Raw genomic sequence first — 26,279 nt, 5'->3', positions numbered from 1 at the left:
GTTTGTTACTGTAGTATGACAAAAGGCTATCAAAGTCCATGAAGTCACTCTGGATTTACACCAGCATAAATGAGATTAGAATCTGGAGAAGAGAGATCAGAAAGTTTTGGGGGGTTCTTTGAATATTTGTCTGAATTATCTTTTTTTTTCCCCCGTACTGCAAAATTTTACAGTGTAACTGTTGAATATGTCATATTTAGGCCAGCAGTAATGCCTGAATCTGCTCTGGTTTACTTTGATTTTACAATGTTGAGACCGCAGTGACTTCCCTTGGGTTCCTACTGACATCTCGATGGGAGATCTCAGGGTCTGTTTTGGGACCTTTAAGTTTTTTCAAGCTCCGCAAGATGATTCTGACAGCAGTTGATGAGAAATTATGCCTAGACCTGTTCAGCAGTGCTTACAGGTTAAATGTTTGTTGGTTGCTGTGTGTTTTGAGAAATCCTGGAGGTGAAGTTACCACTGCAAACGTTTTGTGTCTCCTTTATATATAGCTAGGGGGGCTTGGAGTCGGCACAGTTCCCTGAGCTTTGGTGGGAGCTGCTGGAGACCTGCATGGTTTGGGACGGGTTATGGACTTGCAAGGATGAGCTGTGCTTTATACACCTGTGTGTTTTTTTCCACCCTTTTTTCCCGACTCCCAGGGTGAAACCAAAGTCCTGAAGCTGAAGAACCTGCGGCCCCAGGATTACGCCAGCTACACGTGTCAGGTGTCTGTCCGCAACGTCTGCAGCATCCCTGACAAATCCATCACCTTCCAGCTCACAAACACCACGGGTAAGAGAGGACGCAGCGTGTCCCCACAGCCCTCCGACCCCTCGCCTACTCAACAGCCACTATCCCTCCAGGAGGGTAACACAGCACCCCGTCCGGGGCCTGCAGCATCTCACGTTCATGTTCACGGCTGCTAGGGTTAAAAATCCACCACGCAGAAGCCTTGTGGCCAGGGGTGCTCTAATTTCTCGCAGCTTTGCATATGGCTGGTGCCTTGGCCAAGCCTGCCGTGAGATCATTAAAACAGACTACACGTAGGTGTTGAGGCACTATGTAGTTTTTAACCCAGACGCTGTTTTATTTATTTATAATTCTAAGTGACTTTAAAAATAGATTCAGTACAGTCTAGAGTGGGGCAGATCTGCAGGAGTTCTTACAAATAATTCATTTGTGTGTGACTCTGGCCTGGTTCGCGGGGCTGTGCTCTCGGCACCTCCCAGCTAACGGGCTCCGCTGATGCCGATGTTTGTAGAAAGCAAATCTCTCCGGTGCCTTCCCAATAAATAAATTTTACACTGATATTCATGCTGGCAGTGCTTAAGTGCACCTCCAGTTGTGAACAGAGTCAGCGTGCTGCCTCTTGCTTGACCTGCAGTAACTGACTGATAACTGGGTATCGCATACCAAATACTTGCAAGGTCCTGATAGCAACCTGTCCATTAAAAAGAAAACAAAACAACAACAACAAACCCAAATAAAACAAAGCCACACCCACAAAGCCCCCACATGTGTCGAATATTTTCAAATAATAAATGTCAGGAAATCACTTCCAGCCCTGGGGTATTCCATGATCAGAAAGAAAGGTTTTGCAGCTGTTTGAATTATTCACCTCTCTAATGTGACACAAAGCAGTTTGCATCCCTTGTGTCATCTTTGTGCAGTGGAAACAGAACTCTTTTGGTGTTGCCAACTGTTGATGGGATATTGTTGATACTGTATGAATTATGTTTATTGATCTGACTTGAGCCCAAGGTGCTGAACAATAGTTACATTGTTTTATGTAGAAAGAGGAAAAATAATAAGTTTAAGAAAGTTAACTATAGCTAATGTCAGAAAAAAATATTCTCTATGTAGTAAGATCTCTGAACATGTCTCGAGCAAGTCACACCACTGCCTGAATTTCTCTCAGGATGAGACTGTAGTGAATGCTGGAATATTCCCTTTAAAAACTTATCTCGTGCTTATGATGAAGAAAGCGATCTCGTACAGCTGCTCTTGTTGTGTCTTTTCCTTTGAAGAGTTAGAAAATCAAATTTCTCTTCATGTGCACTCCCCCCTCCCAGCCCAAGCACAGCGAAACTACCCTTCATTTCAGCCCAGTCCCTTTACTGAGTGAATGGGGAAAATGTATTTCTGGGTTGTAGCCAGATCAGAAGCCAGTGATGTGGCTTTGAACCTGGTCCATGTAGCACATACATCTAGTTCTTTTTTTTTCCTGTTGCTTAGTTATAGATGCATATTTATACGTATTTATAGTGGAGCCTGACACTGCAAGCTCAAAGGGACCATGGAAAATGTGTTCCTAGCCAACTGTCTGGCGGTGAAAATGGAGCTTGGCATTGTGGTGTGAGCAGGATTTGTGTTAAATAACACAAGTATATTTAATGTGAAATATTATCTAGCTTACTTGCCCTGTAGGTAGTATTGTGCATAGATGAGAAGATATTTAAAGAAAAATCTTTAATTATCTCCATTTTTACATAGGTCTTTTCTTTCCCTCTTGCGCTCTTGCCTTAGCAGCCTCCGTAGCCTTGGCTGTGCCCAGAATCCTGAGCAGCTTCGCTCAGGATGCCTTCATCTTTGCAACTGAGGAGGGCCCAAAGGGTGCCGAGGTGCATGGAAATCAATCCCTTAAATATTTATAGACCCAAGTACTACAGACATAGAGCAGAATTGGTGGGTCAGGTCACGTCAGGCCAAGGGACTCTTCTCTTCCCAGTTTGTTTGCTGTTCCTCAACCTTGGCTCCTCTGGCAGTGGCCTTTGGGCAGATCGTAGTCTCCAGCAAGGAGATGCGCTTCTCCCAAGTTCTGTGTCAGTAGCTTGGCCCTAGCAGCAGGGGATGGGTTCTTGGTCTTCAACTTTAATGGGAAGGAGGCTTCCCCTGCTCCTTCTCTGTCCTGCAGCTGCTGTGTGGCTCTAGAGCAGCAGGTTGGGTCCAGAGCCACGGGACCAGCTCAGCACCAGGCTGTCATCACCTGCTCCAGTGGGGTCAGGCTGACGTTTTCCCTTTCCTCTATTTCTGCAAAATTAAGCAGCCCAGCTGGTTAATTCTCCTGCAGTTTTACTGCAGCAAATTGGACTTCAAAGGGAATTGAAAGCGACTCTTTGTTTTTAATGGTCCCCTTGCTGCTCGGCAGACTCGCCAGCAGGTTTTCTGAGCCAAGAACAAAAGGAATTGCCACAGGTTACAAATAAATGAGATTCATCTCCTGCATAACAATGTCTGCAGACTCTTCACCTCTGTCTGCTGACAGGAGTGGGAGTGGGAGCCCACGCAGGCTGCCACTGCCAGGGCTGCATTTCGGGGCATGTCACGGGAGCTTGCTGCCGGGAGCTGTGCGGGTGGCAGCTTTGCAGTTTCCCTGCCTCCCTCTTGCATATGTACACAACCTGCCCTGAGGCAGTGCTTGCACCAGCATGTCACTTTTTTTTCCATGCTGCCTTGCCCATGGAACTGGACAAGATGGGTGTTGATCAGGTATGTGCACATCAAACACTTCAAGAGCCCTAAATCTTAACTAGAGCTTGCAGGACCTCTGGATTGTGCTCCCCAACTCTGACATCTTCTCTCGGGACATAGGCTGGTCTCAGTCTTTCACTGGCTCTGAGAGGGATGGATGGAGATTCCCAGGCAAGGTGCCGGGTCTGTCAGTTTGTCTGTGCCCTGTGAACCTGAAACCAGCTCAATGTCAGAGGGCAGGTACAGCTATTTGGTGTCAGATACACTCAGCTGACAGCTTGTTGGTGACAGGAATGTGTCCTCCTGGACCACGGTGAGATGAGCTTATTGCGTTCCTGGGCTTCATAGCGTCTCATGAAACCTCCTGGAGCTTGGAGAGGATGTACAAATCCTTCCTTTGCCGATTACTGTACATTAACCCTTGCACACTATTTCCAAGGCTCCAGCAAAGAGACCTGTCAAAGGTTCTGAGTTCAGGCTGTGGCCTCCAGAAATTCAAGGACTCAGAATGGCCAATGCAGATGGCAGAGGAGCCACCTTCTTCCTTAGGCACAGCTGGCCACCTCTGGCACAAATAGCATGTGCTGTGGCCAGAGAGAAGACATTTCATTCAGTGCACCAAAGCAATATCCCAGCATGGCAGTAGTTGCGCTGCTAAATTATGGTGCCAGTGTTGAGGGGAGAGCAGTCCTCTTCGCCTTGTTTGTATGGGCTGTAATTCAGAGATCCAACACAAATCCAGCACAGCTCATTAACGCAGGGTCCAGGGAGAGAAGAGGCAGAAATAATGATGCTGTTAAATCAGGCTTCATGAATATGGAACGGTGTCTTATTTTGCATTATTATGGCTGTTACTTAAAACATACTCCCTGCCTTTGGGCTGGGGACTGCTACTTTCTCAGCTCTGTCTGGATGGAGCCAGTGATGGTGCTGACGAGGGCTTTAAAAGGCTTTTCGTGGGATGAAATAGAGAATACAGAGGGACGTTTTTTGGATCGGTTCCTGGAGGGAGATGTAGTGAGAAGGGTGCAAAAATAAAATAAGCCAAAAACAGGTACTAGGGTATTCATAGGAGAGGTTGGCTAGACATTTTGAGTCAGTCTCAGTTGTTCAGTTGTGCATGAAAGACAATCCCTGTGACCTGGTCTACACCCCCCAGGTCTACAGAAAAATGCATTTGACACCTCTGGAGGTGAAGGGGGTTGAGAGTGGGTGCAGAGCTGCTGCTCCTGTCTGCACCATAACTGACCATGTCCTGGTCCTCTGTGTCAGTCTCCGAGCTGCCTGGCAAAGGCTTTGCCTCTCAAAGATGTCTAGTTGGGTGTGAGAGATGGAGAGGCACATCAAGGGATAGTGAGGTCCTTTTTTAATGGCAGACCTTCCCGAAAACTCCTTTTTGGGATGGCAACTCTGTATGGGAGAAGTGGTTTAATCCCAACTGTTCTTGAACACAAACAGCTGTTGGGTTCAAGAAGGCTCCTCTGAGCCTGTCCTTTCTCCTTCACCTCTCTATCAGGGTTGAGCTCTGGTGGTCAAGCAGAAGGAGCAGGCTGTGACTGGGCATGCACCTGGTGTTCTGCCTGACCTTCCCTTGGGATTGTGAGAACCCTTCAGCAAACACTGACATCCCAGTGAGCTTCCCAACATGCTTTGAATCGGGTCCTGAGATGCTAAGCTCAGTTCATGGCTGCAGCTTCCCGTGCCTTGTGCCAATGAATCTCTTGTTTGCCTGCCTTTTTTTTTTTTTCTTCCCCCCCCCCCCCCCCCTTCTCAGGGCTCAGTCTGTTGTGCTGTTTCTATCCAAGGCATAAGCAGACTAACTATGATTCATACAGCAGTGTTGCAGCAAGGGAGATACAGGTGCTCTAGTAGGAGCTACCAGTTGAGCCTTTTCTCCAGTGCTGCTTCTACAGGGCCTGCCCAGCATCAGGGAGGTTAAATACAGGGAGAGCAGAAGGCACTGTGGTGTCTGCAGAGGAGTGGGCTGGACGCAGTGCAGGTAAGTAATGCAGAGCTACAGTGGCTTTCCATCACCCCTCTGCCTTGCTGCAGTTGTTTGCATCAGGAGTCAAGAAGCTTTTAGCCTCAGGTATTCCACTGCCAAATTTTGTCTGGTTGCCACCCCTACCTGTGCAAAGGGGGTTCATTGGGCTCTGACCTGAGTCCTAAGCCCTAGAGAACCTGCATTGAACACTGCTAAAATATCATACCTAGCTTGTGCCCAAATCATAAGCGCTAGTGGTGGAGTGTTTTAGGTATGACCTCCATTCTGGGGCAGCGTGAGGTCCTGCCTGTAGTGTTTTCTAACCGTAACAGAGCAGAGTGCTCTAACTCAAAGACATGGTAGCAATCATGCTTTAGGTTCACAAACACCTTGTATTTGTAATGAATTCATGGATCCTGCCAGCTCTCCCTACTCCAACAAGCCATCTGCAAGAACAAATCCTAGAAAGTATGAAGCGGTGCACAGGCAATTGGATGAGTCTTTTTCAAGCTCAGAAGTGTCCCTCTTTGTACTCTTTCAGCCCCCCCTTCCCTGAAGCTGTCCATCAATGAGACGCTGGTGGTCAACCCTGGTGACAACATCACTATGCAGTGCTCTCTGACGGGTGGTGACCCACAGCCAGAGGTGGTTTGGTCTCACTCTCCTGGCCCAATGCCTCCCAATAGCCTTGTGCAAGGAGGCAACCTCACCATCTGGAGGATCCGCGTGGAGGACTCAGGCTACTACAATTGCACGGCCATCAACAACGTGGGGAACCCAGCAAAGAAGACAGTGAACCTGCTGGTGCGCTGTGAGTTGCTCTTTTTCTCAGAGCATGGGTTTTCAAGGTGTAGGGGCTAGATTTGCATTTCTCCTGGCTGTTCTTGTACAGCTGAGGGTAAATGTGATAGTTAGCAGTGATTAGTATTCTGGAGAAGTGCCTGTGCAAGCTTCTCTGCTTCCAGATCAACAGCTGTGCTAGCACTGCTTGCAGCCTCATCCTGGGCTGCAGCACTGTCCTGGACTGGAGAAAGATCCCAGACTGTCAGATGTGAAGCCCTGGGGATTATTTTGTGAGAATGTGACTGGGGGAGGCCTTGAGACAGATTTTGCATGGAGATGTTGCCTTCCTGAGGATCAAAGAGCCATTGTCCTGTCCCATGCAAGATGCTTTGCTGTCCCTAACCAGTTTTGCGCTTGTGTTCATCCCAGCCATGAAGAATGCCACGTTCCAAATCACCCCCGATGTGATCAAAGAGAGTGAGACCATCCAGTTAGGGCAGGACTTGAAGCTCTCATGCCATGTAGATGCTGTCCCCCAGGAGAAGGTTGTTTATTCCTGGTACAAGAATGGGAAACCAGCCAGATTCTCAGACCGGTTGCTCATCACCCGGAATGACCCTGAGCTCCCACCTGTGACCTGCAGCTTGGAGATTATTGACCTGAGATTCAGTGACTATGGCACCTACCTGTGCGTGGCTACCTTCCAGGGAGCACCCATTCCTGACCTCAGTGTGGAGGTGAACATCTCCTCAGAGACAGGTGAGCCTCTCTGTTGTAGCTGGAGACCTTAGAGGAGTGGTTGGCATCACTAGCTGCCCCCCACCCCCATGCCTCTGACTTTTTTTTGAAGGACTTCACATGAGTGTCCTGGATCCCAGTGGGGAAAAGTCTCACATCCTCAGGCAAGCATTTGGCAGGTGGTAGTTACAGCTCCTCTGCCAGATGTGTTATGCAGCAAGCAGATCTTCCCGTACGTTTTATCCCTATGAAAAGTTCAAAGTGCAGTCCAGTCAAAGCTACAGAGACAGGTTTAGACTGTGATTGTTCAAAGAAGCCTCCAAATTGTGAATGAAGAAAGAGCAGGTGGTATTTCACCAAATTTCAAACATCCCTTTGCTTATAAGTGAGTCAAAGAGAAAGCAAGCTGCTCTTTCCTCTCTTTGGCATTGCTTATGAGGAATGTCCCTGTTTTCAGAGCTGCGGCCAGGAGATTGTTATCTGTCACAGCAAATTCTGTGAAGAGCTTTAATGTTTACTGGATTGCAACTGCAATCTCTCTTGGGAACTCTCTGTAGGAGTCCAAGTATTATAAATGTCTCCCCCTTTTAAAATAGGGGTCAAAGCTTCACCCCATGGCTTGGTGAGGACAGGACTAATCCATAAGTGAGTTTGTCAGTCACCTTGGGGACTGAAATACAGGGTCTCAGGGCTGCCTTTTTGTTTCTGGGGAAGTGGTGGGTATAGCTCTACTCTCTATTACATCCATGTCATCTTGCTGCCATTCCAGGACCTTGAGGGTACAGCTCAAAGCAGCATTGGGCTAGTAAGCTGGTGAGGACTCCCATGGGGAGCCAGCTGACCACAGATTTTATCCTGAACTTCACAGGAAGTTTCATCTCAGTCCCTGGTTGTGCTGGATCCATTGGCCAGGCTGGTCCCAGTCTTGATTCCGAACGTCACTCACTCCAGTCCCGCAGCAGAAAGTGCTCCAACTGCTTTTGATGCTTTGGGAAGTCTCTGTCTGCCAGCAGAAATGCTGGGGCCAGCCTGCTCCCAACAGGACTGCACCCCGTGCTCATTAGCAGCCTGAAGATCAAGCCCTGACCATGCTATGGACCCACTAAACACCGAAGGGTGATGCTGGCAGCCCTAGAAAGTAGGGTCCCCTCCGTGCCAGCAGACACCAACCCTGTTGTACCAGCAGGGAACAAAGCTAGGGGAACCCCCAAATCCTGGTGCAAAGCCGGCTCTCCCAACCTTGTGTGGCTGTTGCTGCCAGGAGCATCTTTTTTGCCCAAGATCACTAGGTGGCAGAGTGCAGTTGTGTTTAAGGCTGCAAGGGCAGGAGGCTGCGAAGGGCTGGGAGACTCTGGATGGTCCCACCAAAAGTCTGGGCAGTGTCTGTTGACGCAGGTATTGGGCCAAGCACCAGTCGGTTGCTGCCTTAAAGGAGGTGTCTGCAGTGGCAGGTTGCCTCGTGCTCTGGCCTGTCCAGTTGAGACATGCTTGTGTGGATACTGCTGATGGGGAAGGGCAGGAGGGCAGCCTGGGGCATTGTGAAGCCTCTCTCTGGCAGTCTGGGCCAGCAGGACCCCTTTGTGACCCAGGGAGTGGAAACGGCCATCCCTGCCGGAGCAGTCCCCCATGCAGCAGCCGAGGCTGTCCAGCTAGCAGCATTCCCACAAACAGCAACGACCCACCTCTAACATGTGGTTCCCACATAAAATCCCAGCAGGTTTTCCCCAGAGCGCAGGATCAGAGCGGGAGGGTGGCAGTGGTGGCTCCATGTTTCCCCATTGAGCAAAGCCCAAGCTCGCCAAGGTGGCTGCCTCCACTGTGTGGCTCTGAGGAGATGGCTTTAATTAAAAAAAAAATCTTCAAATGCAATTTGCAGCTTTTCCCTGTGGAGAAAATTGCCAGGTGAGCAGCTGCCGGCAGTGTCGGGTGCCAAGAGTGCTGTCGTCCCTTTGCACTGTGTGGGACAGGGTGTGATGAGATTCCTCAGTTCACAGGAGACCTGCAAATTGAAAATGTGTCCTCCCTGTTGCATAGGGAGGTCACTGCAGAGGGAGATTGGGCTGGAGCCATCCTAAATTTGCTCATAAAGCAGCTGTAGGCTGTAACGTGTGCAATTACTGTAGCACACTCTCCTTTGCTGGAGCTGAATTGAGCTAACGTTGGTGAGACCAGCTTGTTACAGCCTCCGTAGTTCTAAACTTTGAGTTAATGGCAACAGAGTACATGGCCCTTGCAGTTACGGAAGTGTCAAATCCAAGTGTTGCCACTGTCAGCAGGAAGGGCTGAAAAAGGAGCTTTCAGAAAATGATTGTTGCCATATTTACCTCAGTTGAACTGTTAATTCTGAAGCCTAATACAAATAAAATGTCAATATTACATGGATTTTAACACAAACATCCCCTTTCTGTGTTCTTGGTGGAGTTGGGGATGTGAACAACAAACATCTTCCCACCGACACCTCTTCACCCTTTAGCTTTAGTCACTGGGTTTCTTTTGAGTTTTGTTTATCAGCAAAATTTTGTTGATCAGTTGATAGCTGGATATTTCTTGAGTGTTACTGTGCCTCCAGCACTAGCCCTGCCTTGGCAGCAGTTCTGCTGGGTGAGCTCTTCCCAGCCTGGAAGAGATGTCAGAAGTGATCTTTGCTGGGACCCATCTCTCACTCAAGTGAGCCACAGATAACCAGTGTGCTGGGAATCTCAATGTAAAGTAAGCAAAGACACTTAACAGAGCTGGTTCCTTGCTGTGGTTCAGGAGCAAACAGGGATCCTGGGTGTCTGATAAGGCTGGAGATGCGATCTACAAGCAATAATCCTTTCAGTCTTGGTTTTGGTCTGACCTGGATAAAGGAAACTAGATGCCTTGGCAGGTATTTTATTTCTCGGCCAAAAGACTGCAGTTCCACTTGGGAAATTCACTGACCAGAAATTGAGAAATGGATCAGAGAGGCCTTTGCCTTTGTGTTCCTTGGTGCTACCCTGCTGCTGGACAGGGTTTTGCAGCCAGATGGATGGGAGCTAGGGGAATGTCCCAATGCAGGTGGCACTTGCTGGTATTGGGATACGCTGTTGGAGAAGCTGGGATGTTCCTTGGTGCCCTGCAGCTCCAGACCCTGCAGGATGACTTACATGGGCAGTGTGTTCCCGTAGGGATTGAAGTGTGTCAAGTAAAACCCTTTGGAGTTCAGGGCTGTTGGTGCGACTCATACACAAGCATGTCAAGACTGTTCCTTGCTCGCTGGAAACTTGGTGTGAAACGTTTCCCTTCTTGTTTCCCTTTTAGTGCCACCAACCATCAGTGTCCCTAAGGGTCAGTCCACCATCACCGTCCGGGAGGGCTCCAGGGCTGAGCTGCAGTGCGAGGTTCGAGGGAAGCCCAAGCCACCGATCATCTGGTCCCGGGTAGATAAGGAAACCCCCATGCCTTCAGGGACAATGACGTTGGAGACATACGACGGGAAGCTGCACCTGGAGAGCGTGAGCCGAGAAATGAGCGGGACCTATAAGTGTCAGACGGCCAGGTACAATGGCTTTAACATCAGACCCCGGGAAGCCCTGGTGCAGCTCAATGTGCAGTGTGAGTATAGCCATACAGTACTGGAGTACCTGTCTGAATGCCTGTGTCCACAAAAGCCTGTGGGCTAAGCAGGGCTGACACACTCACTGCTGATTTCAAGGAGAGTTGACCTTTCTTACTGGGCTGAGCAGAGACATCTCTTTAGTCTGGGGACCTTTGAACAGTTTGTATTGATTGGCTTGGCTACACAAGCCTAAGGGTAGGATACCGTATGGCCAGCGTGTTGCAAGTGGAAAGGAGAGGTGTTGTGTGTGTTTGTATACAATGCTTTCCATTTCCCTACCAGTGGATGAGCGCGGAGCAGCAGCTGGACCAGGTGTGTGTTTGTGTGCATTACATATGTGTAAAATACCTTCAGGGTACATTAGTAAGATTGTAAGGTCAAGTGCTAAAAAGATAGCAAATTAATGTTAATTACACCATTTCCACCCCACAACCCTTTCTTCAACTTAGTTGCCCCAGTTGTCATTTCTCAACATGCCTGAACTATTTTGCCTGAAAAGCGGCGCTATGCAGACCCTAATACTGACTGCCGAATCCCAAATGATTTCCATGTGGTAAAGCTGTGAGTAAGAGAAAACTAATTCTTAGCATGTGGTGTATTGAGTGATTTCAGCGATGGGTGATGCTCCCAGCCCTATTTGAAGGTGTTATCTGTGCATAAAGGTGCATGTAGAGAGAGAGAGATGCTGCTGGTGTCCACGTTGGGTGACTGTCTCCATCCTTTCCCTGCAGCAGTTTCTCGCTCCAGAGAAGTGAGTGCCTGCTCTGCTCGCATGCCGTTGCGGTGTGTTTTGACATGCGGGGGTCTGTGCTCTGTCTTTAAAGACTTTGAATCAGGCAGGGGGAAGGTAGCTGGGAAAAATGCCTTGGTCTGGAAGGAGCTGCGACTGCAGGAGTAGCCCTCCCTGCAGACCTTGTCCCATCAGGACACAGTGCGACCGCTGAACTCCCGCAGAGTCCTCTGAGCAGCGCGGATCTGGCAGGTGTGGGATGGGTAGGGAGCAGGTTAATTTGCACCCGGACACGCTGTCTCTGGGCTGTGACTGACGAGCCTCCATGCACAGCAGAGCAGCACTCATTAGACACGCTCCCACTCTCCTCCTGGGCTCGTTCCCCGGGAAGAAAAGTGAGATCAGAGCAGATAACCTGGCTGAAGCCAACCAGACACACTGCTGACAGATGTGAGCTGTTGGGAGCACAGCAGTAACGGAGGTGTGCCAAATCCTGCAGGCAGTTTGAGTATTTGAAGGTTCACTTTTAAAATTATTTCCATCCGTTCAGGAGCATGGCAGGAATTATATTGCAGGGTGGGGACAGGGAAATGTGTGCAGATTTCCATGCAGGTAAATATGTGTGGAGAAGCTTCCCTTAAGCAGCTTGGAAATGTGTGTCAGTTTAAGCTGTTTTGGAAGGCAGGCAGAGTCAGGCATATGGGGTATGGCAGGGACTCTTGGTCACCCCAAGAACCAAAGGGAGATGCAACAAAATCTCACTCTTGAGTAAAGAACCACCAGACCTGCTGGTGTCCCCAGCCTGGTGTTGGTGTTTGAAAGCTGTGTGGTCCTCACTGACCCTCATTGCCCCTGCAGAGGGAGCAGCAGTGCTGAGCCTGGGATGAGTTCAAGCTTACTAGGTGATCTGGAGCAGAATCACAGCCCTGAATCTTGGGCTGGAGGGAAGGACATGACTCCCCATGCAAGAAGGATGGTAGGTAGAAGCCAGAAGCTGTTCTGGGACAGAGCCCTTAATGTGACACCCAAGAGGGCAAAGATGTGATGAACTTCTGTGTAAAGACAAACTCAACATATTCTTCCTATAGCTCTTCCCAAGGCCAAGCAATGTTTTATTGTGATCTCACCCAAGTAATGGTGGCATAGTCCATGCAGTAGCCCACTCAAACTGCCCTCTTCCCTTCTCCATCAGTTCTGTGTACCCTTAGTTGGAGCTGGGTGCGTACTGAGTGTTTGTTGGACTGAGCTGCTGCCTCCTGCCTCGAAACTGTGGAAGGAGCTTACAGAGGCACTGCTTGTTCTGTGCCTGTGGTGGGTTGGCCCTGGCTGGATGCCAGGTGCCCACCAAAGCCACCCTATCGCTCGCCTTCTCAGCTGGGCAGGGGAGAGAAAATATAATGAAAGGCTCGTGGGTTGAGGTAAGGACAGGGAGAGATAACTCACCAATTACCGTCATGGGCAAAACAGACTAAACTTGGGGGAAATTTAGTCTAATTTATTGCCAGTCAAAATCAGAGTAGGCTAATGAGAACTAAGACCAAATCTTAAAACATCTTCCCCCCACCCCTCCCTTCTTGGGCTCAACTTCACTCCTGATTTTCTCCACCTCTGCGCCCCGAGTGGTGCAGGGGGACAGGGAATGGGGGTTGTGGTCAGTTCATCACGCGTTGTCTCTGCCGCTCCTTCCTCCTCAAGGGGAGGAGGAGTCACACTCTTCCCCTGCTCCAGCGTGGGCTCCATGAACTTCTCCAACATGGGTCCTTCCCACAGGCTGCAGTTCTTCACGAACTGCTCCAGCCTGGGTCCCTCCCATGGGTGCCATCCTTCAGGAACAGGCTGCTCCAGCCTGGGTCCCCCACGGGGTCACAAGTCCTGCCAGCAAACCTGCTCCAGCCTGGGCTCCTCTCTCCACAGGGCCACAGGTCCTGCCAGGAGCCTGCTCCAGGGTGGGCTTCCCACGGGATCACAGTCTCCTTCAGGCATCCCCCTGCTCCAGTGTGGGGCCCTCCCCGGGCTGCAGGTGGAGATCTGCTCCCCTGTGGAGCTCCATGGCTGCAGGGGCACAGCCGGCCTCACCACTGGCTTCCCCAGGGGCTGCCGGGGAACCTCTGCTCTGGTGCCAGGAGCCCCTCCTGCCCCTCCTTCTGCCCTGGCCGGGGGGTCTGCAGGGCTGTTTTCACATATTCTCACTCCTCTCTCTGCCTGCAACTGCTGTGTGCCATTTCCATCCCCCCCCTTCTTAAATATGTGATCCCGGAGGCACTGCCACTGTCGCTGATGGGCTCGGCCTTGGCCAGCAGCGAGTCTGTCTTGGAGCCAGCTGGCACAGGCTCTACTGGACACAGGGGAAGCTTCTAGCAACTTCTCAGGGAAGTCACCCCTGCAGCCGCCCCCACTACCAAAACCTCGCCGTGCAAACTCAATACAGTGCCTGAGCAGGCAGCTTTGGTCTCAGGGCTATCAATTTGTGCCTTCCATCAGGTGGAAAAACAAACTGAGAAGCAAGAAAGTAGGGCAAGAATTGCCCTCATCCCCTTAACAGGCTCCCCACTTTCCCCCTACGCCAACAGAAAAAAAAAATCCAGCAAACAGCACGGTCCCTGTTTATCCCTCTCCTCCTTGTTCACGCAGCTGGAAGGAGGTGGGTGCCGTGGCGGGGCCTGCTGTGGTTAATTGAAACGCTGCTTTCCGGTATGGGTAGCTCATTAGTCCGGTGGCTTGCTCTGGAATTCTCATCTTGTCAGAAACGGGGATCGTGTGGCTCCTGCAGCCTCCGTGCTGAGCGCTGCTCTCGCCTCCCCCCACCCCTGCATCCCAGCGGAGAGCTGCTGAGGTGGGGTGCGCGTCGGCGCGCCTGTGCGGGCAGGCGTGCCTGCCTCTGTGTCGGTGTGAGCTCCTTTTGAACTGGCTCACTCAAGGGAAGAACAAATTCTGGGTGATAACGTGGTGGTTTCTCTGATTTGCTCCAGAGCTAAAGTTGCAAAATCAATACAGCGGATCTGATTAGATGTCGGAGCCTGTTTCTGTGTTTCTCTTTTCTTTTCTTTTTCTCCCCTCGCCCTCATGCATATAGTGCTGTATTGTAACAAACTAGCCCAGAAATAGGCTTGGCCAACTGTGCTGCAGTAGTGGAAAGAGAATAAGATGACAAAAAGAACAAGTCAGCTGTCACCAAAAAAAAAAAGTGTTTGGCCTTTTTATTTTTTTTATTTTGCAAGCAGAAAAAGTTGCTCTCCTGTTATCTTATGAGCTGTACTTGTCTATCATCAGTTCTCTGACAGGCTGGATAGTCTGTTCCCTAGACTTCTTGGCCTGAACTGTAGAGCTTTGAAAGATTAAGAAGTTCAAGAAAGTCCTTGCAGCCTCATAGCTCTGTGGTTAGGATGAAGAAATGTTGTATACTGGTTAGAGCGAGAGATTGGGCTTGTCAGAACTCCTGGGAATCTGGAGCTTGTCACTTGGAGTGACCATTTCTTGTCATCTTTTCCCATATCTTCAAAACAGGAATAAAACTGACCCATCTCTGCAAGGATTTGTGGGGCATAATAAACATAGCACTTTGAAATCTTGAAATAAAAATAGTAATGGCAGGGCAGAATGCTGTTGTTACTAATATCAAGGCTATTGCTAATGTTAGTGTCAAGGCTTTTTTTCAGGACCAGGTACTCGCTCAAAAAAAAAAAACCAGCAGAAAAATTAATCTTCTGCAGAAGTGGATTTAAAATTGGGGCTGGGTCACCCTGTGTAGGTGAGACAGCATAAGGCTGTAAAAACACATGCTGGGCTTGAATGCATGCAGCACTCTAGGTTTTGGAATGCAAAGTGTCATTTGAGCCAATACCTGTGAAAGGAGGAAAGAAAGAAAGTATGTATCTGTGGATCAGGGAAGAGGATGCTACCTAGATACAAATTTAGCAAGTACAAATTGCAAAAAATATATTAGCCATGTATCCTAAAAGTCTGCTCAAAACAGCGTTTCCATGACTTGCAAAGATTAGTAGTGACTCTAAACTGGTGAATGTTATGTTTGCTCTGTTAGAACCTCCTATAAGTGTGGTGTAATTTGCGGTCCTAGTACGTTATCCTGTTTGAATGATGCCGTGCCAGCCCTGATGCTTTGTCAGTCCTGAAGAGCACATCATAAACTACTGGACAGACAACTCAAAGTCCAGCTCAATCCTGCCCTCCTCATCACACCTGATCCTTGATACACCTACTCCAGTATTTTCCCACAGGTAGGTTTATCCTCCCTCACAGCACTCACTATTTGCTGTCTTGGGCCCTCATTCGATCACCTGAATGGGTTCTCCCTCTTCGGATAATCACCAAAGCCTGGTAGCAGAGCAACCCTATCTCGTCTATTGAGAGATGTTAAATAGTTCACCAAATTCTGGTGATTGGATAAGCAGACTTTTGCAGGTGCCATTTTGGTCTTTGGAAGAAGTCTTGGTGTCTCTAACTGCCCAGAGAAAGAAGGGAAGAAGGAAGAGGAGATATTTACATAAGGATTGACCTTGTTTTGGATAGTCAAGTCTGAAAGATGATCCTGTTTCTCAGCACAGGGTCACAGAGCATGTGAGACCTTGGCAGGAAGAAAGACTAGAAAAGGAATTAACCTCAGTGTCACCTTCTGTGGAATAACATGGCCTGCAAATCTGGCCCCTTCTGGATGCAAAATAACAGTCCAGAATTATCTGGGATTGATCTCCAAAGGATTAGTCTTATTGCCCTAGGTAGAGTTTTGCCACATTAAGCAGCAGGTGGATTATTGTGTTTTATCTTCAAAGTATAATGAATGTTAGGTGTAATCAGGAAAGTACACTGTCATTGTCTCTGGAGGGGCAGTTATTGTGATTAACAGGACAGGAGACATTGTATAGTCCTAGACGTAGGTATTGCCACAGGGCCAGTGACCAGCAGGTCTGGCTTTGCCCTGACCTGGAATACGTCCTGCTGCAGCATCTGTTGCCCTTGTCACTTAAACTAATGTTCAGGTGGGCATGCATATGTTTTCCTATTCAAGCTTACACGCTGGCAAATGTTATTCCTGGTCACACGCTGTTGACTCATTCCTCCTTAAAACCCTGCTGAACCCATTGGCAATGCTGTACATCAGGCGGGCAATAGTCAGCATCAATTTCCCCTCTTATCTATGTAGCAAAAAGAAGAGCAGGGAGGAGAGGAGGGGATGATACTGTAAATAAGTAAGAAGCATTGCTGGGTCCATGCAACTGGAAATGGAAATGCATTAAACTGTTTCGATCAACAGTTGAATCCATCGCTCAATGTCAGTGCTCTTTGCTGGTGCCCTGCCCCCTCTGAAACATAAGCTTGGATATTAACTGCTCCATTAAAAGCACTCTTGAGACATGCTCCTGGCTTGGAGACATTTCTTCAGAGTGTCTAGGACTGGGCTTTTGGCTCCTGAGAGCTCCTTGCAGCTCCCCCTGACTGTGTAAAGGGAGTCTGAGAGAAATGAGATTGACTGCGGCCAGAGCTGACCCATGTCTGTGACTGAGCTGTCTTATCTTTCTTGCTGCTTGGCCATGTGAGCTGGAGTATGGAGCCATCTGCTAAGAATTTTAGACTTGGCTGGTTTCATTTCTCAGTATATTTATTAATAGTGACTGTTTTAATTTTCTTGATTATTTTCATCAGTGAAGTCCATCCTAACACCCTCTCCTCCAAGCTGAGGAGCATAGTTCAGGAGCTAACTTGGGTGCAGAAGGTGATTTCCCCCCCCGCCACCTCCCCCTTCTTGCAGTGGCTGGGGCTTTCCTGCCCGTCCGTTCGTGCTTCAGTATTGCTGTTCTACATGGTACAGGTCGTGTTTCCAAGAAAGGGAAACCCCAGACTCTCATACCAACCAGAGCTCTGGGATGCTCTGGTTCATTTTAAACCATCAGAGGCTTAAGGATGAACTGATGTTCTGGGGAAGGTGTGTCATTACTCAAACCCACAGGAAAACGGTGCCTTCTATGAGTTCAGTGATTGCAAACCTGGAGACTTTCATCAGCAAAAAGAAGAAAATCATTTGTAATCGCAGGCATGACCTTGAACCACCAGTCTGAATAAAGCCTGACCCGACCTCTGGTCCCACTCTGATGGAAATCCTCCCTGCTTATCCCCTAATTCGTTGTACAGAGCTTTGTGTGACTAAGCTGAAAGTGTACGCGTTACTCCTGTGTTTCCGTCGACACGCAGAGTCCCCCCGCTCCCCCGGTGAAGAGCGGAGAGCTGTGCTCCTGACTGCCAGCACGCTTTCCACGAGCGGCGTCGCGGCTGGCGTTAAGCTGCTTAGGGCTTGTGTTTGTGCACGTAGCCCTGTCCTCGGCGACACAGCGGCAGGATCGCTTGCTCCGCTTCCCAGGGCCTGGGCTGCTAGCAACTAATTAGAGTTGTCAGTGCTAAGGGCCAGCTGAAGGAGGAATCAGTTTTGCTGCATCATGGCTGTAAACCCAAATGGCTGCGGTTCAGAGCACAGTAACAACCGCAGCGGCTTAGCTGGCCTCGGATTTGGTTTAACAATTACCATCTCTTGGTCCTGGGGCTGGCAGGTGGAGGCTGTGACAGAACTTACATCGGTTTCGGGTTTGGTCTTAAGATGGGGTTGTACCAAATTGTCCTGGTATCAGCCAGGATAGAGTTAATTTTCTTCACAGAAGCTAGTGTGAGGGCGTGTTTTGGATTTGGGATGAGAAAATGTTGATAATGTACTGATGTTTTGAGTTGTTGCTGAGCAGTCAAGGACAGTCCAGCTTCTCATGCCGCCTGCCAGCAAGGGGGCTGGGGGTGCCCGGGGAGCTGGGAGGGGGCACAGCCAGGACAGCTGACCCAGGCTGGCCAAAGGGGTATTCCATACCATACGACGTCATGCCCAGTATGTAAAGCTGGGATGAAGGAGGAGGAAGGGGTGGAGGGACGTTTGGAGTTATGGCACTTTGTCTTCCCAAGAAACCATTACGCGTGATGGAGCCCGGCTTCCCTGGAGATGGCTGAACACCTGCCTGCCCATGGGGAGTGGTGAGTGAATTCCTTGTTTTGCTCTGCTTGCCTGCGCGGCTTTTGCTTTATTATTAAACTGTCTTTATCTCAAACCATGAATTTCCTCACTTTTACTCTTCCGATTCTCTCCCCCGTCCCACCATGGGGGAGTGAGTGAGCGGCTGTGTGGGGCTTAGTTGCTGGCTGGGGCTAAACCACGACACAAATGTAGCTGTAAAGAGGATGGGTGCCGTTTGGTGAGGACTTGTTGGCCTTGCCCTCCTGCCACCCTCGTGGCGTGGAGGGGCCAGTAGCCTGACAGGCTAAGGATGCTTAGCTAAAACCTTCTTCCTCGGGACCACCTTTATGCTTGTGGAGCCAAGCCCCAGGACTCCCAGTGCTGCTTTTTTGTAGTGTTCAGTGTATGCAGCTTTGGAGGAAAACGTCTTTCACGGGCTAAAGCGGTTGTATGAATTCTGGCTGCCCTGAATTTTTCCCCTTGGTGCGTAGCGATTAGGACTTGCTCTGCAGGACCTTGGTCTCTTCTCTGCTTGCGGCGTTGTGGGGAAGGTTCCCATGTGCTGCCACTCCCCGAGATTTTCTTGGGAAGCCTCCCTTGCGCCCCGAGAGCTTTTCTGAGTTACCTCTTTGATTGAAATTGGTTTGACAGAACATGTCTGCATGCTGTGGTGGACAGGAGATACAGGAGACTTGAGACATAAAGCAAAAGGCCCAGATGGCAGGGAGCATCCACCGGAGCAGCGGAGGCTGCAGAGCAGATTTTGCCAAGCTGGTACTTTTGGTCTGTGGCACCGCACGTCAGACGCAGGGTACCGGGAGGTCTCCTCACTGTGCGCCGGGTAAATGACCATGAAAGAAGAGAGGATGATACCCAAATATCTGCATCGGGAAGGTGGGAGCCCTCCTTAAAGAGGGGACCTGGCTCTGCTACATGAGATTGCAGCCTGCCTGCGCTGCTGTTCGGCCTTTGTGCAGCTCATTGCTCAGCTCTAAACGCCTCTGTGCTTGTGATGATAAGCTGAGTAAAAGCTCGTGTGAGGGCTCCTCGCCTGGAGAGATGAATTTGTTTGTTCAGAAGAGAACTGGTTTAAATCAGCTAATCCATTTCTCAGGTATTGTTGGGAGAAACAAATACACTTTCCATAAGCTGCCATTATCCTGTTTTTTGGGCAGACTCTCCAGGAAGAGCAACTTAATTTTATCGAGAGAGAGAGAGAGAGAGAGAGAGAGAGAGTCATCCAAGCTATACGGTTTTGTCAGAAAAGGAGAGATAAGAGCTGTGTGGACACAGTGGATGGCAGACAGTGTTGGTCATGTCCCTCTGGACAATTGGGGACCCTACTGTGGTCTTCTTAGGGCTGAACACTAGATCTAGTACTGTTTTAATTCAGACACTCTCTTTAAGGTTTTCCTGCCATGGCAGCTATTTTCCCTGTAGGACCTAGCCATACAGCAACTTGTTGAGATAAAAACCAGCTCCAGAACCCTCTCAAATGGTTTGTGCTGGGCATCCTGCAAGGCTGTGCGTGTGCTGTACTTGGGGGGAACCAGGAAGGCACCAAGCAGGCAAAAAAAGCGATTTGTTTTCTCATGATAACCCTCAGCCTCCGCACAAGGGCCTGGGGCAGAGAAGCGAAAGCAGCTGTCCACACCTGCAGGGGAGCATAAGGACATCAGACCTGACGCAGGACCTGTGCCAGGGGAGCAGGGGCTCTTTTCCCCCAGCACCTTTCCCAGAGAGAGCCGTGTGGTGCCATGGCATTGTGCCTGTGCCTTTGCTTTTCTCCCAGGATTTTTGGACCATGAACTATGTCAAGCAGCACCTATGAGGGTGCGGGAGCAGGGTCCCAGGTTACACCTCACTGACTCCCTGCACCCTGGCTCTAGAGCAGAGCTATTTCCTCCAGCCTGGCTGGACGACCGCAGCAGGCACCTGGGGGCAACGCACAGGGTAGCGATGCCACTTTTGAGGAGAGGTCTTATGCAAGGAAGACCCCGAGTCACTCCTGATACGAACAGAAGCCCTAGCAGGAAACTGAGCATCCTGGGGAGGGGTGTCTGAGTTTTAATTAACTGTGACCATCCCGACCCTGAGCTCTGAAACAGCACCAATTATGTTCACTCCTATGGGGAAACTTTTTGAATGAATTAAACTTCAGAGGTGCTCAGGCTTTTCTATGCCCCATCAGGTCTTCCTGCTGCCCGTTCTGTGCTGCGACACTGTACTGGGAGGCTGAGGGTTCAGTTTTTAGGAAGGGCATAGCAGCCTTTTGGAGCTTTCTGTGGGGAACCGACTGTTCAGTTAGTAGTTTGTGCTTTTCCACTTGGGCCAGTCTCTGAGAAAGAAACTGTCTTTTCTTTGAAGCCAGGAAACAGTGTTTTCCCAATGAGCAGGGATCCCATTTCCAACATGCACCCCTCTCACCCTATTTCACTTCATATAGTTCCTGATTTCCATTCCTCTTCGCCTCTCTACTGCAAATGTAAATAAGCATGTGTGTGCACACACACCTTATATCAGCTTTTGCTTCTGATTCAAATTTAATTTGCGTCCAGGACTTGAGATAAAACAGTCTGTTTTCTTTTATGAACCCAGTGATGAACCTGCAAAACCCTCCTTGGTCCCAGGAATTGACAGCTGTGCCTAAATTTCCTAGTTGCTTGCAGACCTGTTGCATTTTGTATGATTTTGGAGTCCTTGTTTTTAGGGTTTTGTGTGATCGCAGGAAACCATGGTAATTTTTCATTACTGTTGACTGGGAGGAAGCTGACTTCTGGGGCTGTTCACTTGTTTGCCAAGCTGCAAGGCGATGAATGGGATGTAGAAGAGACTGAAAATGACTCTATTTCTGTGGGGAAGAAGTGTCTGGGATAAATCCCTGCTGGCTAAAGCAAGAACTGCAACTGAAGGACGTTCGAGTTGACCCTTTTTAGGCTCTTGATCTGTTGTTACCCACTCTCACGTCTGTGAAACAAGTGCTGTACATCTCATCTGTTGCGAATATGCTACAGCTCTGGGCCCGACTCAGCCAAGCATTCGATGGGAGGGATCAGTTGGAGTGCCAAAACTAACAGGAGTTCCCGGCAGTGGCTGTGATTGAAGTCAAGAGAACAATAAATAATAGTGGCATTTGCATTGAGCAGGGATTTTCCTTACCAAGTGCTGATTGCGAAGAGGTATTTTACTGTCCTAATCATAAGTTAGAATGCGGTAGCTAATAACAACTTAATGCAATATAGATGGGCTTAATAGTGCTAGGCCTGCTGGGATTTTCTGAGCAGTTCATAGCTTGTGCGTAACGCAGGCCCTTCAGCCAACATCTCGGTATGCTGTAAAATGGGGAACTGGGGCTCAAGGGAAAGGGAGCAGCCCTCCATCTAAGGTGGTTCGCTGGAAAGAGCATAATGGGTCTAAAGGGATGAGAAGATGGTGGCAGTTGGCTGGGTCATGAAAACAGAGCAATGCTCAAAATGGGTTTTTGTGGTTTGGGGATTTTTCACTTCCCTGTGGGCTGCCTGTAATAAGGCCTTGCAAAAGTCCAAGTTTGTGCATGGAAATGGGCAAGTTTTCATTCTGATTAGCTTTCTAGGAACCAACTCACATGTGTAGATGAAAAGATGCAGATGAAACTACCTACAGGTTTTAAAGAGAGGAAGAAAGATGGTTGGGTTTTGGTTTGTTTTTTTTTCTTAAACCATTTGGAGAAACTTATGCTCTCCAATCTGCCTACCCAAAATGCTGGGACTCCAGATTCCTGATCATTATGAGAAAGCAAAAGCTCTTTGAATCTCTTTCTAACCATTTTTTGGTTAGACCTGTTTGTCTAGACAGGAGAGTTGGTTATATGCCAAGCATAGTCTCTCTGAGTAGCAGAGCTGAGGAATAAGGTGAGCTTACCTTTGTGGATCTAAACTTGGATTATTTGTACATTTTCAGCACAGCATCTACTCACAGACTGAAGTGACAGAGAAGTCAGTGTGTGCCTCAGTAAATTGTTCCAGTGTTTTTTTACTCTCATGGTTCAGTTGTCATGACTTAATCTAAGCCTGTCTCAGTTTCCAACTGCAAGCTCTGTTTATGCCTTTGTCTTCTCACACAAAGAGCTATTTGTTATCAGAAGTCTCTTCCTTGTGTAGTCTCAGAACAAGTAATCTCAGCCTTTTTTCAGTATGCAATCCAGAAAGAGTCTCTCTAGCCATTCACTGCAAAGTGTGTTTTCCAGCCCTTGATTCATTTTTATAGGCTTCTTGTCAGGTTTTTTTTCAACATCATTCTGTATTAAACAGATTAGATTTAATACAGGTTACCTGTATTAAACAGATTTTCAAAAATCATCTTACCGATGCGGATGCAGAGGTGATGCCCATCTCACAATAAGTTTACTAAGCTTTGGCTTAATCATTGAAGGATTTGGACATCTTTGGACTACAGAATTAAGCTGAAAGCTGATGTTCGCTGGGTTACATTGACTCAGGCTCCTCTTGGAGCTGTTGTCTCTTTCCTAACAAGAGTGATGCATTCTTTCCTCAACGGTTTTCCTTACAGACCTTTACATTATCCAAGATAAATTGAATGCAGTTACCATAAGCCCATTCCATCAAGCAAACCAAGTTGTCCTGTGTGAGGTATCCCTCTAGTATGTTATTCACTGCTGCATATTTTGTGTCCTCTTCAGATGTTGGTATCTTATCCTGACACACACACTTAAGGATGGTGATTGTCAGTTATTGCACATTAAAGCACTGCCTTTGTGTGGGACGGAAGGAAGCAAAGCACAAGCCACATCCCAGAGCTGTGCCAAAGTCTGTGACCAGTCACCTCAGCTGCAAATGGATGTAAGGTCATTCAGACATCAAAGGTGGTTATGTGTGATGTTGGCTATACAGCCTGAATGGAGGGCTCTGTAAGTCATATGCTTTAGCTATGCCAACCTGCTGACTGGATCTTTGACCTTGATGAAGGTATGTAAGAGCATCGGTTTGAGAGGTTCATACGGGGTCTCACTAGAGAGGTCTGCCTAGAGAAGGTCTTCCCTCTCACTAGAGAGATCTCAGTGGTGCATGCACCCATTTAAAATTCCTTTTTGAACTCTTTCAGTTAATGTGGTTTTAATCTGCTTAATGTGGGCTGCATTTGAATAGCATTACATCTTCAATTAATCTGCCGTGTGGAAGCAAGCCAGGATCTTTCCAGTGCCTGAGGATGTTATGACAAGATAGTTACTTTTCTTGTGGCTTTCTCAAACACTACTCAGTTTGTCTGCCAAGGACCCATAAAACTATATTAATCATAATTCATTTTTTAACTTGTAAAGTTACATCCCACATTCATCTTCCATGAGTTTTTTTCTGGGATCAGTGAGGAATAAAAAAGTTTATTGCTGTTTGTTCTGAGGTCTCCCCTGCTTCCATCGACCCAGTTGGTTCCTGTTTGTATTCCCATAGGCAATACATGCATGGAGGGTACAGAATAGTTTTTATCTCCTCTGGTGTTTGCAGGATGCTACCACAACCTCAAAGGCCTGCCTAGATGAAGTTTTCCCCCATCTTTTCCTACTTTCTGTGGCTTTTGTAAGGGTTGTATGATATGTTGTTAGTCTGTTATCTGCCATTTTTGCACTGATGAATTAGGATCAGGCTGCACAGATCCAGCTAGTGTCTTACGAACAGGACATACAGAAGCCCTTCTTTCCATCACCTCTGGCTTTTATCACAGATTTAGCCACAGATATTCCCAGATTTAAGTGCACGTGGGCTCTTTCCAGAGCTGTGCACAGAATTATACCCACTCTCTGCCCACGGCAGTGGGATGGCTCAGCAAACATTGCTGAAAATTGTTTAAAATGTCCTTTTCATCTGGGGTATCTGATTCTGGGAGGCATTATTATCTGTCACGAGGAGGCTGAAAGGAGCACGACACCACGTTACAGTGTGTGCTGCAGCAACCCCTCAGGCTGGTAATTGCTGATGGACTGACTCAGGCCAGGATCCACTTTCAGATCGTGATGCAATGGGTGAGAATGAGGAAGGTAACAGCCTTACTTTTTGTGTCCCAGAAGAGTCGGGAATGCGAACAACAGAACTGTTATGGAACCACCTTCAGGCATTTATGTGTTGGACCAAAATGCAGGCATCAGGAGAAGAAATGGAGTGTGTACTTCCCACTTGTTCTGCATATCGCCTTTGCTGCAGCCTAAGTCCTCCTCAGTCAACATGAAAAAGTGTCTCTGTGAGATGGGCATGTGCCCACATTACAGGGATGCTGCTCCTCCAAATGGTTCCCATGGTGCTGGCCCAGCTTGAGGTCAGCCACAGAAGCAGCCTGGAAAATCGAATGTCAGAGCAGATTTATCCAGTGAGCAGGGCTGTTAATAAATTTCTCTCTCCTGGTCCAAGTCCAGAGGAGATGGGACAGAGCCGATAGCCAGATGGGGAGGTCGAGGGAGCAGGCTGCTCTCCTTGAACGATTGCCAGCTCTGCCACTGGCCTCCTTCCCGTGCCCTCTGCTGCAGAGGAGCCCCCGAGCCCCCGAGAGTGATTTCCAGGAGCCCCCAACACCTGCGGCCGTCAGAGGTGCCGGTGCTCTTCCTGACGCGGGGAAAGAGGAAAGCTGCAGGGCTGCACCTGCTTCAGCAGGGAGGCTGTTGTGCTGCTGCTTTGCTGGAAACACGAAGAGAGAAGACGTGAGGTTTCCAGCGTGGGGGTGAGTCCTCCGTTGCTCGAGTCCATGCCCTTCTCTGAGACGAGCGGTATCATCCAGGCCTGAAGAAATGGGACTGCCAAATCCTCTGCTCTCTCCATAGGTGGTTAGCAGTTTTGGGAATAAGGTGTAGGGAGATGATTCTCCGTAACCAGCAATCCGCTGAAGATACATTCATGAAAAGCTATGACAGTTACAGATATGACAGATAAAGCATTTTTTTTCATAATTCATTAATAGAGGAGGAGTTGGACACAGGCACTTATGAAATTCACACATTTTAAGTGCATGCAGGAAACAATGTGAAGGATGGAGGGGGAAGACAAGACTTTGAGATGGCAGAGATGGTGGCTATTTGGCTGCTGGTTTTTTGGAGCCGGTCACTATTCTGAAAGACCTCAGCCATTTCATCTGGTGGACCGCCTGAACCTATCCTCATTTTTCCATCCTTCGCCCATGATTGATTTGATCTACCTTGATTCATCTGAAGATGATTATGACAATGATGAAGAGGTAACCATCCAGAGGTGACAGCAAAAATGCTTACAGTAAAAAAATGTTCTTGCCTCTCCTTTCTCTATGCTATATATACATTGATCCTGTGTTTTTTAAATTACATGCATTTCTTAAGTTCCTGTATGCACCACCCCCCTTGTTATATTAATTCTTATGGGAAAAAATGCTTCAATATCTGTTGACCTCAGCTGCTTCGTTTACGAGACTGAACGTTTGTCATAAATCTTTTAGTCTGAGCATCCTTTCAGCCTCTTTCTGAACAGTTACGTTCTCATTGTCGTCATCTTCCTCAGATGAATCAAGACCAATCAAGGGTGAAGGATGGAAAAATGGGGTAATGATGACAGTTAGCAGAGCAGGATATTAAACAATTGGCTGCAGAACTCTGAGGCAGGGGATAGAGAAGTGATGGAGAACTGGGTGTTGCTCTGTGCCGAGTTCTTCCTCCTTGGTCCAAATTCACTTTTAGGCCTGAAAGAAAGGCTGAGGAAGAGACTGGTTTATATAGGGAAGCCTGGCCTCTTTCCACTCTGAGATAAGTGGAGAACCACTGCATTAACTCTTCCTGGTCTAGCTTTGCCCCATGCGTCTTTTTTGTTTACTAGCACAGAGAAAGAAAGAATTCAAAGTAAACGTAATAAGGAGTGCTGGTTACTATTTGATTATCTTAATTGCCTTGGACAGCCCTCCTTCCCCTACCAAGCTCTTTCTGGCTTGGATCTCTCCCCTTTCCAGCTCTGATCCCACCACCCCATCATTAAAGCAGATCTGATGATTTTTTTTAATC

At 48.4% G+C, this 26,279-nt stretch overlaps 1 protein-coding gene across 1 annotated transcript in view; it reads left to right on the top strand.

The window, feature by feature from the left end:
• Window positions 1-26,279, top strand: part of MDGA1 (MAM domain containing glycosylphosphatidylinositol anchor 1) — a gene marked incomplete at its 3' end in the record, with an annotated part of 148,439 nt that overhangs the window by 61,866 nt on the left and 60,294 nt on the right. The window contains exons 5-8 of the mRNA XM_081997850.1: window positions 645-777; window positions 5,982-6,251; window positions 6,653-6,982; window positions 10,244-10,537. Coding sequence (XP_081853976.1) covers window positions 645-777; window positions 5,982-6,251; window positions 6,653-6,982; window positions 10,244-10,537 — 1,027 coding nt within the window. The remainder of the gene's footprint in view (window positions 1-644; window positions 778-5,981; window positions 6,252-6,652; window positions 6,983-10,243; window positions 10,538-26,279) is intronic.

The sequence above is a fragment of the Phaethon aethereus genome (assembly GCF_964289735.1).
Source record: "Phaethon aethereus genome assembly, chromosome: 3".
In the NCBI taxonomy this organism is placed as follows: Eukaryota; Metazoa; Chordata; class Aves; order Phaethontiformes; family Phaethontidae; genus Phaethon; species Phaethon aethereus.
Note: the sequence above shows the minus strand (reverse complement) of the source record. Positions and strands in the feature narration are given on the sequence as shown.